General features: G+C 36.7%; 1 protein-coding gene across 1 annotated transcript; it reads left to right on the forward strand.

Annotated features, from left to right (window-relative positions):
* Positions 1 to 1,351: 1,351 nt before the first annotated feature.
* LOC112036710 (uncharacterized) lies at positions 1,352 to 2,326 on the forward strand. The gene is made up of 2 exons (XM_024069537.2): positions 1,352 to 1,627; positions 1,763 to 2,326. The coding sequence occupies exons 1-2, from the start codon at positions 1,352 to 1,354 to the stop codon at positions 2,324 to 2,326; spliced, it is 840 nt and encodes a 279-aa protein (XP_023925305.2).
* Positions 2,327 to 17,701: the final 15,375 nt, after the last annotated feature.

A 17,701-nucleotide genomic window follows, 5' to 3' on the forward strand; every position in this document is an offset into this window, starting at 1 on the left:
CGAAAATGATGATGACTACAAGCAAAGGTCGAGAACACCCCCGAGCGAAACCTTCTCCACGAGGATGAGCACTACCAGAGGCGTAAACGTGACAGCCCAACTCCTAGGGGCTTAGGAAGTGACGCCATGAGCAGGGCGCTGGACCGGCTCTCTAGATCACCCTTTATGCGTTGCATAGAATAGGCAGTGCTCCCTCGACGGTTCTAGCAGCCAACCTTCACCGTTTACAATGGCAAAGCGGACCCCGTGGAGCACATGAGCCAGTTCAACCAGTGGATGACCATCCATTCTAAAAACAAGGCGTTGATGTGCAAAGTCTTCCCATCCAACTTGGGACCTATGGCAATGAGGCGGTTCAACGGCTTGAGGATGAATTTCGTAGACTCATACAGACAGTTGACCCAGGCCTTTGGTTCCTATTTTATTACAAACAACAGACCTCCTCGGCCCATGAGCGCGTTGCTGTCCCTGACCATGCACGACGGGGAAACCCTCAAGGCTTACTCGGACAAGTATTGGGAGATTTACAACGAGTTGGATGGCAAGTACGACGATGTCACCATCAATATATTCAAGAACGGACTCTTGATGGGGCACGGCCTGAGGAAGTCCTTAACTGGTAAGCCCGCCACCAGCGTGCGGCAGTTAATGGATCAGATCGATAAATACAAACGGGTAGATGAAGACTTGCTACAGGGCAAGGGGAAGGGGAAGGAGAAGTTTATCCCTCAGGAAATGAGGGATTCCAAGTCGGACCGATATAACAACACCCGTCCGAGGAGAGATTTCATGGGACAATCTGGGGCGACAAACGCCGAGGCTATCGGCGTCGTGTTCTGAGAACCAGTACACAGGGTGCTGGAAAAGATCAAGAATGAACCGTACTTCAAGTGGCCGAACAAGATGTCGGGGGATCCTGAGAAGCGTAATCAGGACTCTTACTGCCAATACCACCAGGACCACGGGCATGCTACGGAGGACTGCAGGAATCTTTGGAACTATCCGGACTAGTTAATCCGGGAGGGGAAGCTGAAGCACCTTCTGCACCATTCCAGCGGCCATCAGGGCCAGACCTACCAGGAGACACAGAGGGACACTGCCATGAGGCAGCCCGTTGGAACGATTACTGTGATCCTGGCTATGCCAGGAAGAACAGGCACGCGCCCCTCGCGAGTGTTGTCTGTGACCTAGGTGCCCGCCGGGGAGTCCTAGTCTGAGCCGAAGAGGGCCAGAAGAGGCTTTCACCCGACCCTAAGTTTTTTCGAGGAGGACAAGGACGAGACCACCTAACCTCACGACGATGCTTTGGTGATCACCCCTCAGAATTGGGGACTACAACATAAGAAGGGTGATGGTGGATGGTGGCAGTGCAACTGAAGTCTTGTACCCCGACTTTTATAAGGGGTTGGGGATAAAGCTTGAAGACTTGATGCCCTATAGCTCTCCCTTGATGAGCTTTGATGGGAAGCTAGTCATCCCGGAGGGCGTGATCAGGCTGCCTATCCAGATCGGCCCGGAAGTAGTGGAGGTGGACTTTATAGTGGTGGACACATACTCCTCCTACACTGCCATTGTAGGAAGGCCTTGGCTCCACACCTTGGGGGGCGTTGCTCCCTTGCACCAGAAGGTGAAATTTTCGTCAGGAGGCCGAGTCCTCGAGATCCGGGGATGCCAATCAACGGCAAGGCGGTGTATGGTGGCAGCCACCTCACATCGGCAAGATATGGAATCCTCAGCCACCGTGGCCGAAAACTTATAGCAGTTAATTACCTCGGTGGTGCCAGTTGATACGGCTACCGAGGAAGCAAAACTTGAAGGCCTAGAAAAAGTGGTCATCGACGATGACTCGGAGAGGTTCTTTCAGGTCGGAACCCAACTACCTCCCCGGGAGAAGGAGGAGTTGCTTGAGTTCCTCAAGAGGAACCTTGACGTGTTTGCATGGGATCCCTACGATGCCCTAGGGATTGATCCATCCTTCATTTGTCACCACCTTAATGTCAACCCGTCTGTGACCCCCAAGAAGCAGCCACCCCGACGCCCGTCAAAAGAGCACGCCGATGTAATCAGGGAAGAGGTCAATAAGCTTAAGCGCGCGGGAGCTATTAAAAAAGTTTTTTACCTCGAGTGGTTGGCCAACACTGTGGTGGTCAAGAAGAAAAGCGGGAAATTGAGGGTTTGCGTAGACTTCATGGACCTGAATAAAGCATGCCCAAAGGACCCCTTCCCAATGTCACGAATAGACCAGCTAGTAGATGCGACCGCAGGCCAACATCAGATGAGCTTTCTAGATGCCTTTCAAGGCTATCATCAAATCCCATTAGCCTAAGAGGATCAGGAGAAGACAGCCTTTGTGACACCCATCAGGAACTACCACTACAAGGTGATGCCATTCGGCCTGAAAAACGCTGGATCTACTTATCAGAGGATGATGACGAGAATGTTCGAGCCGTTGTTGGGCAAAAAAATTGAGATCTATGTTGACGACACGGTGGTGAAGAGCAAATTGGTGTCTGAGCATCTAGAGGATCCTCGGACTGATTGACTTGGTCAAAAATGTCAAACTCTTCCTCGGCGGGGCCAAAATCAGCTACTTCCTCTTCCCTCTCTGGATTTTCCTCTGTGACCTTGGCGAATCTATGGGAGGAAAAAGGGTTGGCCAATGTGACAACTTCTGGAATGAAGGGCTCCTCGGGGAACAGAAACCCGTCCTCAGTTACAATGATTTTCTGTAGCCGAGGGTCGTTTGCTCTGATCACGTGCTTCGGAGCCGCGAAATATTTTTGAACAAGAGTGTACCCCAAGATTTTGTGGGTGGCCCTAACTTGATGGTCGACTTCGTTCACAAAAACCGCCACCCTTAGCACTTTCTACAAATCCTCCCCGTTGACTAGGTTGAAGTGGCGCTCGAAGGCGTGTAGGTCTGCAGGAAGAAGATACATTCATGTTAGTAACCAAATGAGGCAAATTACACTAACAGTAAAAAAAAAAAAGAACAAAAAAAAAAAGAGAACTTGAACCCCCTCCTATTCCCACTGCCCCACTTGGTGTCCACTCCGTCATTGGGCAGTGAAGGCCATCGCGCCACTCTCCGGACACGGTGAGGAAATCCTCGTTCAGCCCCTTGCTAGACTCAGGGAGGCACTGGATAAGCCGTACCCTGTCATCCCTTGTCTTCATGTAATACGACTTGCCCTTTAGGAGCTGAAGGTTGTAACACCAGTTTACGTTGTGGTGGGTCAACCTCAACCCCATCTTCCCGTTCAGGGCGTCCACACAACCCAAAATTCTGAAAACGTTGATTGCGCACTGTGTGAGAGACCGCGCCTCCGGCCCGTTTTAATGAAATGTTGGGCCAAACCCACGTGAATGGGTGGAGTCGTGTGTTGCCTCTCAAAATGGAGGTTCGACTAGTTATATTTTCCCCTTTAGATTGAGGGTTTTACAATGGAGTCGCCACTTATTTAATTGTTGGAAAAATAAGAAAACCATAGTTGAAAAATTTCTCATTTTATTAATTTGAAATTTGAATTTACATTGATCATAGGAAAATTACATGGCTTTGGTCCTAGATACAATCTAAGCTAAAGTACATGGCTTTGTTTCCTAGTTACAATCTAAAAATTGAAAATTACAAGGATAAGCATTTGATCGACTAACTCTTGATCTAAGTTCGGAGGCTATGTTACAAGGTGGGAAGGTGTTAGGCACCCACCTTGCCCGGTGAAACCGGTCTTCTAGACTATGGTGGCCAACAATCATATCATATCATCCAATATGTCAATCAATTTGCATGTTGAATTTGATGGGTGTGTGCATGTGATAAACCCTAATTCAATTTATTGAGCATTACATTTGGATTGAAAAATAAATTCTAGTGAATGTGTGTGGATGGTGATAACCTAGAGTCAAGGATTTGAAAGAATTATTAAACAAACATGTTTTTCATATTTTTGATATGGATTTAAGATTAAAACTAGTGATATGCATGAACATGTGATGAACAACCAAGAACATGTGAAGAACATATTAGAACAACTAAGAACATTCAAACATATTCAAAGGAATTTAAATGATCATTATCATGCTTTAATCTTAAATTCTCATCATAGCAACACAAGAAACAATTAGGGAAAGAGATTATACCTTCATGCAAGATCCATATGGTGGAAGAGGAGACTCTTGAGGGAGGTCCTAGGGTGGAGGAAAAGAAGAGTTAGGAGAGGAAGAGTGAGTCTCACTCAATACCTTGAGTCTCAGGAAGACCAAGATATGACAAGACTACTCAACTTCACTAGAACTCAAGAGAGGAGAAGAGAGGGGATTTTTTGGTGCCTTGGAATGAAGGAGGGGGAGGGTTTATATAGTGGTAGTGGAGGGAATATGAATGGAAGGCCATTTAATGAGGGTTGACAAGGATTATGAACCTAGACCTCATTTTAGCCTTGGGAAAAATCTGGTGCATTAAATGGAGAGATTGGTGGGAGTGGGGAGCAAGCCAAAATTCGGTTTTCCCGTAGCTGCTGTAACAGCTTGTAGAGCTAACTTCGAAAAATCATATCTGACCCAATTCTGATCGGAATTGTCTCGTTCTTGTGCTCAAATTGAAGCCCCGGATGTCTAGTTTCTGGGAAAATTAACCTCATTCACAGATTCAAAATATTCTGAGAGATATTGATGAAATAGTGAGCAGAGGTCATTTGTTAGAAAATGGTTTCAGCACAATTAACATTAATAGGTCCCAAATTAGCTCCCAATTAACATTAAATGGCTCCAATCACTCCCATTTCAGAATTAATTGGTTCCCAATTTACTCTAATTAAAAGATAATTACACAAATTACTCATTGAATAATTAATGTTTAACTATCTAATTAATTAGGTGTATGCAACCTCACCATAAAATGTAGTCCTAACCAATTAAATTATGACACATCATTGATCTCAAATTGATTACACCTATAACCAATTGAAATCAATTGTTCATAATCACATATAGTCGGACTCAATTTGTGATAGTACATCTTAGCCATTAAAACTTGATTTGATGATAACTTTCAATCTAATGGTCCGATTAGGGCTTATGACCAGTCGATTTGATCGTTACAACATCAAGATCATTTTGGTGAAATGAGTCCAATGATCTAATGGCTAGAATCAAGATGCATATATTTTTAAAGTGAAAGTACCATTTTACCCTCCATGTGAGGTTAAATGCGGGTTGCAAAATGGGGTGTCAACACACTGGGTGGGGGCTAGCCGAAAGTGCGTAAGGTAATCCCTCATCACTGACCCCATAAGGATTCTCATGCCCCCTTCGAGGAAGGTGATGATGGGAATCACCACCTCGCCTTCCTCCCTTCGAAGGAGCCACTCCCCCTCTTCACAATACCACAAGCCCACATTGCTAGGCATCTTATAGTCGGCGATGAATTTCTCCATTGCCTCCTCAATGTAGGCATACTTTTTAAATCTACCTATCCCAAGTGATGCCTAAAAGAACTAAGAAAGAGCAAATGAAAGAGAAGAAAGAGTAGAGAGGAAGAGAGCTCAGAGAGGGATAGAGTGACTTACAGGAATGAGGAGGAGCTCCTCGGACAGGCCTTTTGTGTTGGAGATGTAAGTGAAAATTTGGCTGGACTCAGGATATACGTGCAAAAACTCTTGATTGCGAATGAAAAAGAGGAAAAAGCAGTTTGAATGGGTATTTATACCCCAAATCGAGGAACCGTGCGGGTTTTCTCGCCCATAAATGCGAGGCGAACCTCCACCGTTAGATTGGCATCGCCTCGTTGAACATGGAGAGCATAGAGCCGCCTGAATTTAATGAAGGACACATTACGTGCACCGAAGCGTCAGCAACGCGCCTTGTGCAGATGAAAAGACCCCAGCACTGACGAGGGACAAGACTCGACTAGACACGGAGCAGGCCTGAGGATGTCAAAATCCTTCTTCCTACTCGAGGATGCGGGTTGCAAGATTTTGAGGGGCTATTGTAGGGCTAGAAAGTCAGGCAGCCCCGGCCCACTTCGAACCAGACCCAAAAGCCAATGCCGAGGATGTATGTAGGGTCCGAGGATAAAAGTAAGAAGTCCAGTGTCCAAGGAGCTGGTCTGAGGACGATCCTGTCCTCGGACATCCGAGATCATAGAAGTGCACAAGCACCACACCATCAAGGGGGGTCTTCTTGAATATCCGAGGAGGAAAGAGCGAGTGCCACGTGTCAACAATGGGAGCATGGTGGAGGAGCAAGTCTAAGACGAGCTGTCACCTCCACATTAAATGTCCACAACTAACGTCCTGGCCGCATTAATAAGGAGGGGATTATAGAACAGTGTTGCCTTAGTTGCTGCAACCCACAGGAAGAATAGGAAAGTGGTTGATGGGACAGGTACTCAAGTAGTGGCCTGGTTGCTCAACAAATGTAGGGCTAGGATCAATGGGGAAAGGAGTATATAATGTAAGGGATCTCTCTTGGGAAAATGGGGGGAGAAAAAAGGGAAAAAAAGGGAGGAGAAGACGGTAGCAATCGGTATTCTCTTGGAAGCAGTTGTAACCAATCACCAAAGAAGTAATAAGAACTGCAAGCTCCCAAGAGAAAGGCCAAGGAGCATCATAGTTCACTTTCATCTGCGAGCTACCACGCATGGTTGTTGCATCCCTTACTAGGGCCTAGTTCTTGACCCCGCTCTCTACAAATTAATTGCAGGGCTAGCTGGGCTTGGGTAAACTCCCTTAACACGTTGGAAGGCCCGAACCTGGTCCCTACAGATACTATTGTAAAAAATTCTATTATTAAACAGAAAAAAAAGTTGTTAATTTGTTTTCCACCCAAAGAACACGACCATATTGAAATGACAACTGAAAATAGCAAAATAAGTTTGTGAAAAAGTAATGGAAAAAAGCACTAAGAATTCAATGATCTACTTAATATTTTATTATATGAACTTGGATTGTTTTTAGCTCAATTAAGGTGGAGAGCTAACTTGCTTAATCCAAAGATAAAACAATAAAATTCACAAACAAAGTGTAGATGTAGTAGCTTGAATGTGAGTGATTAAGAAAGTAATTATATTGGCATGCTACAAAAGAGACCAAACATTTAATATATTCTCAAATCATAACAAATCATGGAGTTTAAGCATTCGATATATCTAAAATATCATATTAAATCTTAAGAACTTGTCAACATGCAATGTTTTTAAATATTAAGATCAATCTTAAAGTTCAGTTATTAATCCATAGAAACACATAGATAATCTCAAGAATACATGCTAAAAATATTAGGCTTCACTCTAATCCTAGCTAGTTAAGCACTCATAGTTATGCAAAATAAATCCATAAAAAAAATGCTAAACATCTAAAAGAATAAAGATGAAGAAAATCTAGGGTTTCTTTTGCCTCTGTATCTCTATCTCCTCCAAAGAAAAAGGGTAAATCCCTTTATTTTTGTAATTTTTAGATCACTTTTGACCTCCAAAACGTTTTATTCTGAATTTGTGGTGAACTACAAAGTTGTAGATCTCTGAGCCTTTGTTCCAATATCGCCGAGAAATAGCTCAATTGAACATATGTGCAAAAAAATTATGGCAAAAATACCGAGACTGCCTCAAATCTTTCCGTCTAGGAATCTTTCTCTGCTTTTGAACTCCCACATGATTTTGATTTGCTGGACTCCCAAGATTACTCTGCTGAGAAGTCTGCTCTCTCCTAGTGGCCACGTCTTGGAGCACAAATTGAGTGGACTAGTTTATTTCTTTCCATTTCATCAGATGTCCCTGTAAGACTAGAAAGCGTGGACCCAATCAGTCCCAGCTTTGGGCTTGGTCTTGGAATGGGCTTGGGCTATGATAAAGCATTAATAGTAATAAGCCATATTATGTGTGTGAGAATTCACATCTAAAATAACCAACCTAATCTAACACTATAATCATTATTGACTTTCATACGAGTCCATCACTAACACTAATTTATTATTTGCTATTAAGCACTTGCCACCTTACTTAACTGTAAAACAAAAAATATCTTTTTAAGCTAGTTTACATCTACTATTTTTCACACATATCTACGATTGATGCAAAAATATTTACATTTTAAAATGATGACATTTTAACACATAAAAGTAGATGTGAAATAAGTGTTGTGAGAGAATTAAACACAGCATAAAATTTGTTATGCATTAAGTGGTGACACAATACTTATTATGGGGCCATTAAGGCCAAAATCAGCTCCCTTAGCCTCAATGTGGTCCATCTCAAACTATCGATCTCTTTCAAGAAATGGATGTGCAAATAATTACTAGATCATAATGAAATAACTCATCACTATGCAAGGTATCTCCACTTTTGGAAAATAAAATTTTCAAGAGATAGAACTGTCTAATACGATAACTAAATTTCATAAATATTCTACAAAAATGAAGTTTAATTAGTCTAAAATACATACTAATTAAGGGTCCATTTGGATAGCACTTATTGTTGCTGAAAGTTGATAAAAACTGATTGTTGCTGAAAATACTGTAGCAAAATAATTTTTAAATGTGTGAATAGTATTGTGGGACCCACTTTTAATATTAAATATTTCGTGAACAGTACGTGAACAGTACACGCACAGTACATGCACAGTAAATTTTGTCCCCCAAAGTTAGCAAGTGCGGCCAAAAAAAAAAAAAGGAGAAAACACGAAGCTGGAAATGCACCGCGAGGAAACGCGCTGTCCAAACCGGGTCTAAATAGCTCCCAAAAACAAAACGGAATTGTGTTACTGAAAAAGTTCCCCACCGTCCCAAATCTTTATTAGTGTCCTCTTAGTTGAATTTTAAAGTACTTTAACCAAAAAAAAAAAAAATCCTGTACCCCACTTTCAAATCTAGCTAGACAATGAAAGAGGTTTCCTAGAAATTGAAGGCTAATTAAAGATTGAGCCTTTAAATTTAATCAAAGGGAGCTCACTAAATTTGGTTGATTAATGTTAGTTTTCTAAAATTTGGAGGCACTGTCATTTTTATAAAAATGTAAGTAATGTTGACGTGTAAATAGTATGGTTTTTTTAAAAAAAATATAATATAGTTTTTTTTTTTCCCGAGAAGATAATATCAGACTTTAATACATAATAACTAACCATAAATGTATGGTTAGTTATTATGTATTAAAGTCTGACATTATCTTCTTAAAAAAAAAAAATTCTGACATTAAATGTTATAATAATAGAGTAATATTATTAACAAACTGTTTTACTACAATTTTAGAAACAGCTGATGTGGTTTTAGCATTTTCTAAATAATTATTGATAAATAAAAATGTGATATTAGTGGTGGATCTAAATTAGAATTAGTAAAAATTTTCTACATCAATATTTTGTAAAATTATTATAAAATAGTTTATAGGTATAATATTACTCATAATAATATAAGTGGTTAATACTAAGGGAGTCAATATAAGTGGTTAATACTCAGAATTTTTTTTTTTTTTTAGATTTTTAAAATATATGTATAATTTTTCTTTTCCTATAATTTCTAAGTTGATAAAAATCTTAATTTGATTACAATCCAAAATTTTCATTTAATCCATCTAATCCTCTTTTTTATTTTATTTTATTTTATTTTTTAAGTGTAGTGTATTATTTAAAAAGCAGCAACTTTCTTATTTTCATAAAAAGAGGATATACATTCGTTATCTACTTTTTTTTCAAATATATTTTGTTTTAATTTATTTTATTGCATAAATACCAAAATTTTGGATTAAAAAAAAAAGAAAAAAAAAAAGAAGCTAATAACAACATGATATTTAGGTATAACAGGAAAAAAAAAATTGTAATTAACGTTAAAAACTTGATTTTTAGATTTTTGAAAAAAATATATATAATTGTTGAGCTAAGTGGTTGCACTAAACTACAGTAAGTTTTTAGATAAAAACAAAAAGTTTTTGATCGTATCAACTTCTTTAGAGTTTGGATAGAGTAACAATAAGCATTTGTATCAGCTTTAAAAAAATAAATAAATAAATAAAATTATAAAGTAACAATTTTACTCTTAGCTTATGGTAGGTTTTTTTTTTTTGGATAGACATTTATCCTACACCATCTATTTTCTAATAGTAACAAATTTAAAAGTTTTATTTTTTCTTCTAATTTTTTTTGGATAAAGTAACAAAAAAAAAAAAAAAGTAATATGTATTAACTTTAACGTAAACAAAAAAAATTTAAAAAAATCTAATAACATTAACTAATCTTTTGGGATAAAGTTAAAAAAAAAAAAAAAAAACTAATATGTAATTTACCTAAACTTTTTGATTAGGTAAACTCCTTTTTCTTTTTGTTCATACTTCATATCAAGTTATCAACTTCTTCACAACTTAAATTTATCTAATATAAAAGTGGAGGTATATATACAGTTTTGGTGTATTTTTCCCTTTTCCTATTGTACGGTTTGTGGATATTATTTCCTTCTCATACCTTACCTATGAAACTTTCATGTATGTATTTGCCTTCTTCTTTTTGTTTTTTTTTTTTTTTTCATAAAATTCTATTCTTAATTTTTTTTTCATCAAATTGAATATGTTTTGTGTGCGGGTTGCCTTTTGTTTAAGTTATTTTTGTTAAATTTCATCTAATTTATATCCTTATTATATATGGTCTTTAGAATCAATGGTATATCTTCCATGAGAACTAATGGATTAATTTTAACAAAAAATTTATTTGCTATTTCAAAAATCTGTATTTATGTGAGTGTCTTTACTTTAACTGTAATTCTAGATTTTTTTTTGTAATGTTTAGAAATTTATATTGTTTGTAATTATTGAATTCAGAGTTTCTTTGTGAGTGTATATTTTTATGTGTGTGTTGTAGTAAATTTTTCTTTCAATTTAAAAAAAAAAAAAAAATTGGGTGGTTTTTAATTTGTAATATGTGTGTGTGTATGTGTGTCTGTGTGTGTGTGTGAAAAACTGACAAAGTAAGGTACTATTACTAATTTTTCCAATATGTACATCCACAAGTAGCCATGAGACCAAGATTTGAGTATCGAAAACCATGATAATGAACATCACTCCACAAAGAATGGAGATAGAAAATTGATTAAATATAAAAGGGTGATATAAAAACAATGGATATTTAAGGTGATGTGAAATATACATGATTTCGCCTGCCTCCCCTTTCTTTCAAAGTTAATTCAACTTTCATGTGCGTGTCTTTACTTTAACTCTAATTCCATATATATTTTTTAATGTTTAGAAATTTACATTGTTTGTAATTAATGAATTCAAAGTTTCTTTGTGTGTATATATTTATGTTTGTGTTGTAGTGAATTTTGCTTTCAATTTTTATTTATTTATAAATTTGGTTAGTTTTTAATTTGCAAATTTGGGATGATTTCTTGGGGTTAAAGAAAAAATATTAGGTCAATTTTAATCATAATTCATGCAATAGTAGGATGTTAGATGTTGATAATAATTTTTTGCTTATTTACATTAATTAACATAAACATCGAGCATGTTTAGTGTTGATATTAATTTCACACTTTGAGATGCAAGCGAATCATTATAATTAAATATAAATGTTATTATGTCGGTATGTTATAATTATTATGAAATGCAAGCTAGTCATTATAATTAAATATGTTGGGAAATTTAGACCTCGGTTAATAGAATTAACAAGTTTTAAATCCAAGTTGTTAATTTATATTTATTATGAATAAAACTTGTTAAAACAAACAAATATCAATATCATGTCTAAATCATGCAGTGGAAAAATAAATAAGACAAGATATGATAACCTAAGAAAACTAATGAAACAAACTAGTTTCACAGTAAGAAAACCTGGGGGGAAACCATCCCGAAAAGCAATCCACTATAGTAAAGAGAAGTTTTAGATGTAGTACAAAACTTTTGTTCCTAAACTTTACAATCCCTGTAAATGAATTCACAGTAGAAACCTTCTATCATTTCAGAACCTCTGAACTCTTCAATATATGAACACCACCCTTTTGATGCATGGATCTCAGTACGTGACTCACTCACTAACTTGAGGAAGAAGAATGTTGGCTACAAAGTTCTTCACTTCATCAACAATGAAGATCAAGAAGCACTTGGCTACAAATCCCTAAGGCGCAAAGACGCAGTAACTTCTTTCAGAGAGAATAAGGCATCGATCACTTTTTGCATATGTTCTCCTTGTATTCTTTTATGTGACAGCCTATAAAATAAGCCTTATATAGGTCTAGGGTTGTGAGAAAAGAAACTCTACACATACATGTGAGCATGGACCTAAAATTAGATCTGAAAAACTGAATTCTCGTAACCTCAATCGATCGAGAGGTGTTGAGGAGGTGTCGAGCTTTGAACTTTGACAGATATAGCTATCGAGAAGCTATCGAAGAGCTATCGAGGAGACAAGAGATTTCTCGATCGATCCACCTAGTTATCAAGATTGTGATAAGAAGAAGTTGAAAATCTTAATATATAGCCTAGCTGTCGAGAGATGTCGAGAAGCTATTGAGCTATTTGTCTGCAAGTGTCGAGATATCTGTCCAGCTTTTCTTCACTTGTTTCTTGATCCAATCTTCATGGTTCTAATACTAGATTTGAACAACATGTTTCTTGAAGTATTAAATATATCCTAAATCTACCAAATTTCAAGTAAAGTACGTTTTGTCAAAGGATTAACCAACTACATAAAATAATAACATATATTCTTAACAAGTAAAACACATATGTCCTAACAATCTTCCCTTTTGGCAATCCGTGACAAAACCACAACAAACAAATTAACATATGAGAGAAATCATAAATCACTCAACTCATATTCACTTGTTGAATACAATAAAATCTATCCTAACACAAACTCTTGAAAAACTTTGCAAGAAAAGAATTTATGGCAAGTAGACTTTGACAACCTGTATTTTTGAAACACTTTAAACAAAACTCATCAAGGCATCTCTGTGTAAAATAGAAATAACAGATTGCATACAAGATAAAAGAAACATGTGTATAAAGAGAGAAAAGAAACAACACATGTAAAGGTAGGTGAAGAAGACATACATCATCATATATATATATATATATATATACACATCAAAAATAAGCACAATGTATGTAAAAAATTGTCACAAGACTGGTGTACAAGAAGAAGTAGCTAAAAGAAGCTTCTACAACAACAAGGAGGTAAACACTCCCCTTACAAGATGACACACAACTCCTCCTTACAAGGACATGTATTTCTCTCCTTAACATATAGAATCTTAAAAAGAAACCACATTTTCTCCACATATTCTCCCCCTAAAAAGCTTCACGCAAGAGATATAAAGATGATCAAGGATGATCAAGGGGGCACAAGAAATTCATATAAATGCATGAATGTAATGAAACAAGATGCTATAAATGACAAGATAACAGAAAGATGCAAAACATGTGAAAACAAATCTCTCAACAAGAAAAATGTTAAGCACATTGATTCCAAAATACACACACACACACACACACAAAACTAAGGGTCATCAAATAGCTCATGGTCCATAGCCTGACCCAAAAACCCAACGGCCCACCGAGCTAATAGGCGGCCCGGCCCGTTGTTATTGAGGCCCATAGGTAGCCCACTAGTCCAGTGGGTCAGGCCGTGGGCTAGTTTTTATGCCCATGGGTACCCGGTGGGCTAGCCCAGTAGCCCAACCCATTGCCCAGCCCGTTGGCCTAATCCATTGAGCCAGCCTAATAACTCATAATTCATAACAAAAATATATAAGAAGTGTATGAATGATTGATCTTGAGATATTATAGAGGAATTCCTAAAGAGAATTCCCTTAACCACTAAAATACCCAAAGTAATTGTGCTAAACTTAGTTTACTAAATATATATATTTCTAGTAGTCTATCAAATTTGAATTAACCATTTGACCTTTTTTTTATTATTATTAAAGATAAAACTAAAAAACTATTTGAAGCCTTAATAAATAAAAAATTAAATAGATTTCCATCAACAAAACAAAAAATTAAATAGATTTGACTATAAAAAAATTTGTAATTAAGTATTAAATTCTTTAATTCTTTCATTTAAAAAAATAGATTGATTATTCCCTTATAAAAAATTGATTCTTTCCTTATAAAAATAATAAAATAATATGTTAACACAAGCCCATGGGTAACCCATTAGGCCCAACCCGATAGCCCAACTCGCTAAAGACAAAATGGGCATTGCCCATGGGCAAGGTCATGGGCTAAGGTTTCCTCTTTCAGCCCAACCCGACCCAGCCCATTAACTAATTAATAACTCATTATGCCTAGCCCATTATGCCCATGGGCCAAGTAAAAATGGGCTAGGTCGGCCCGACCCGGCCCATTGACGACCCTTACACAAAACAAGTCTAACCAATTTTATATTTCAAAAACAAGTCAAGACAATTTAGTGAGCATATATTAACACATGTAAACCTTGTGATGGCCAAATCACATTATATCTACATATGTATCAAGGGTAGAGAAAAATATTGCGTGTTGTGTGCGAAAAATATCGTAAGATTGCATAAGTGTGTACATGTTATGACGATTTGAGATATGAGAAAACCACTTTAACTCACACACAATCACGACTATTTGATGGGGACTATCACCTTCAAGGTACATCCTATAATTCACACGTCTCCTAGAATACACGCTTGCAATCAGATTTAAAGAATTTTTTTTATCTTTTTGCATTTTATTTTTCTTTGCATATTTTTCTTTTATTTAGCATATCATGCATGGGTATATAAAAGAGAGAAAAGAAATACCCAATGATATTAAGCATTTGACATTGCACTTTTACTATACTGAAGCATACAAATGTCATTTCATGATTGGCGGGCAACAGTAGTGAAATGGTTATTTATGACTTTCTCTTAAGATTTTTTAGTTCTTCTAGTCAAAAAGAGTGATATGAGTGTTAAGCACAAGAGATTGCTTAATCTTACTCATCACAAACAAGAGCCACAAAACTCACTTGCTTAGTTGTGCATAGAGATGCTCATCTAAGCTACAAACGATATAAAGTTTAGAAAACTTTGTTTCAATGGCCATCCAAGGTACACAAGTACTAATGTACACAAAACACACATTGTTTTTTGTATTTTTCTGATTTTTCATTTATTTATTTATTTATTTTGAAAACAAAACAAAATAAAAACTAAACAACCAAAATAAAAATAGACAAACAACATGAAAGAATGAAAAAAGATGCATATGCATGAAAGCATGATTCCAAAAGCAGATAAGAAATCAAGTAAAAAGAGTCCTGCTATAGATAGATAGAATTAAAGTAGAGGACAAACATAAAAGACAATTAAATCTTAGGCTCTTTTCTCACCCACACAGCACGAGTTTTTGGCCATGAAGATGAAAATGCACGTGTCCTAGTATGCCAACTAAAGGACATAGAAGAATTAGAACTCTCCTGAAATTGAGTTAAAAAGCTCAAAACTTTTAATAACTCTCCAAACAAAGGTGTAGGTCCTTGAGAGGAAACTTGTGACCATTTGGACAACTGCTTATGAGGATACAATTTCAAGCAATTAAGACGAATGTGTCTAGAAACACCACAATGGTGACAAACATGAGGTCTAACAAAAGATTTAGAATTAGCCAGATCAGTTTTGGATTTCATACCTTTATTACCTTTTTCAGATTGGGGCACAAAGACAGTCCTTGATCTAGAAGTCGTGGAAAAGGAGGTGCTGGAGGAAATAGCAAATCCTAAGCCAGTCTTATCAGAACTAGGCTTTTAAGCACTTAATACCTCTTCAAGCTTTGCACTAGACATCCTCTCTATTTGAGATCTAACTTGACTAAGCTCAACCTCAAGATTCGTGACCTTCTCTTCTAATGAGGTATTCTCCACAACAAGAGTCTCAACTAACTTTGTAGTCTCATTTAGTTTGACTAATAGATAAGCTTTTTCAGTTTTTACCTTATTAAGCTCTTTTCTACAAAGATTAGAAGTCTTTTAAGATTTTATGAATTCAGTGCATAGCTTATCATAGGCTTCTTGAAGGGTCAACTTCTTGGGTACTTCATCATCAAAAGAATCCTCACTGTCATTAGCACTCTCCACAATCACCTTATCGGTTGAGGCAGCAAAAGCCATAACGTGACTACATTCATCTGCATACTCATCAGAAGAGTCAATTTCAGTATCACTCCAAGTCGCAACCAACCCTTTATTTTTTGACTCTTTGGTCTTTTCCTTCATGAGGTAGTTTGGTCACTCATAAGACTAAAACCTTTGCACTCATGACATTGGATGAGGGGTTTCTCATTCTTGTCCTTTTTAAAGGATTTAAATTTCCTAGGAGGTTTGCCCTTATCATTTTTCCTAAACTGAAGAAGCTTAATAATCTCATCAGTTATAAAGGTTAAATTCTCATCCTCATCTTCACTTTCATCTTCATTTTCAGAGTCCTTAATCTCTTCCTCTATACCCTTAAGAGCCAAGTTTTTTACTCTTTCCACCTTTTCCCATTGAGCCTAATCCCTGTATGTGACTCACTCACCAACTTGAGGAAGAAGAATGTTGGTTGCAAAGTTCTTCACTTTATCAACAATGAAGATCAAGAAGTACTTAGTTACAAAACCCTAAGGCACAAAGACGTATTAACTTCTTTCAGAGAGAATAAGTCATCGGTCACTTTTTGCATATGTTCTCATTGTATTCTCTTATGTGACGGCTTCTAAAATAAGCTTTATATAGGTCTAGGGTTGTGAGAAAAAAAACCCTACACATACATGTCAACATGGGTCAAAAATCAGATCTGAAAATCTGAATTCCCATAACCTCGATTGATCAAGAGGTGTCGAGGAGGTGTCAAGCTTTAAACTTCGACAGATACAACTATAGAGAAGCTATCGAGGAGCTATCAAGGAGACATGAAATTTCTCGATCGATCCACCTAGCTATCGAGAAGCTATCGAGATTACGATAAGAAGAAGTTGAAAATCTCGATAGATAGCTTAGCTGTTGAGAGGTGTCGAGAAGCTATTGAGCTATCTGTCCGCAGGTATCGAGCTATCTGTCTAGCTTCAATGAACAGCTTTTCTTCACTTATTTCTTGGTCCAATCTTCATGGCTTTAATACTAAATTTGAACAACATGTTTCTTGAAGTATTAAATACATCCTAGATCTACCCAATTACAAGTAAAGTGCGTTTTATCAAAGGATTAGCCAACTACATAAAATAATGACATATGTTCTTAACAAGTGAAACACATGTCCTAACAAAATATATATGTTATTATGTCGGTGTGTTATAATAATTATTTGTTGTTCCTCACCTTATTTCGCCTTAATTGTTTTTTGAACAAGTAAAAGTTATGTCTTAGTCGGACTGTATATAGCATTTCTTTCCAATTATTAATTAGTGTTTCTCAAATAAAATTACTACTAAGAGCTTTTAGAAATTTAAAACTTGCCATTATCTATAAAATATTTTTACTATTTTATTTGTTATTAAATTAATTATATTATCAAAAAAAATATTTTTTTAAAATTTATATATAATTCTTTTACTAAGCCATGCATCGCACGCGCATAAAACCAGTATATAATAAATTTATATCTCAGCTATCTAATATAATAATAATAATAAAGTCTGAATTTGGTAAGGATAAGGTGTAAAATCCATATTTTACACCATCCAATAAGAGATATTGACACATTAGCATTTTTCTTAAAATTCAATAAATTT

This window comes from Quercus suber, unplaced genomic scaffold (genome assembly GCF_002906115.3).
Source record: "Quercus suber isolate HL8 unplaced genomic scaffold, Cork oak 2.0 scaffold_66, whole genome shotgun sequence".
In the NCBI taxonomy this organism is placed as follows: Eukaryota; Viridiplantae; Streptophyta; class Magnoliopsida; order Fagales; family Fagaceae; genus Quercus; species Quercus suber.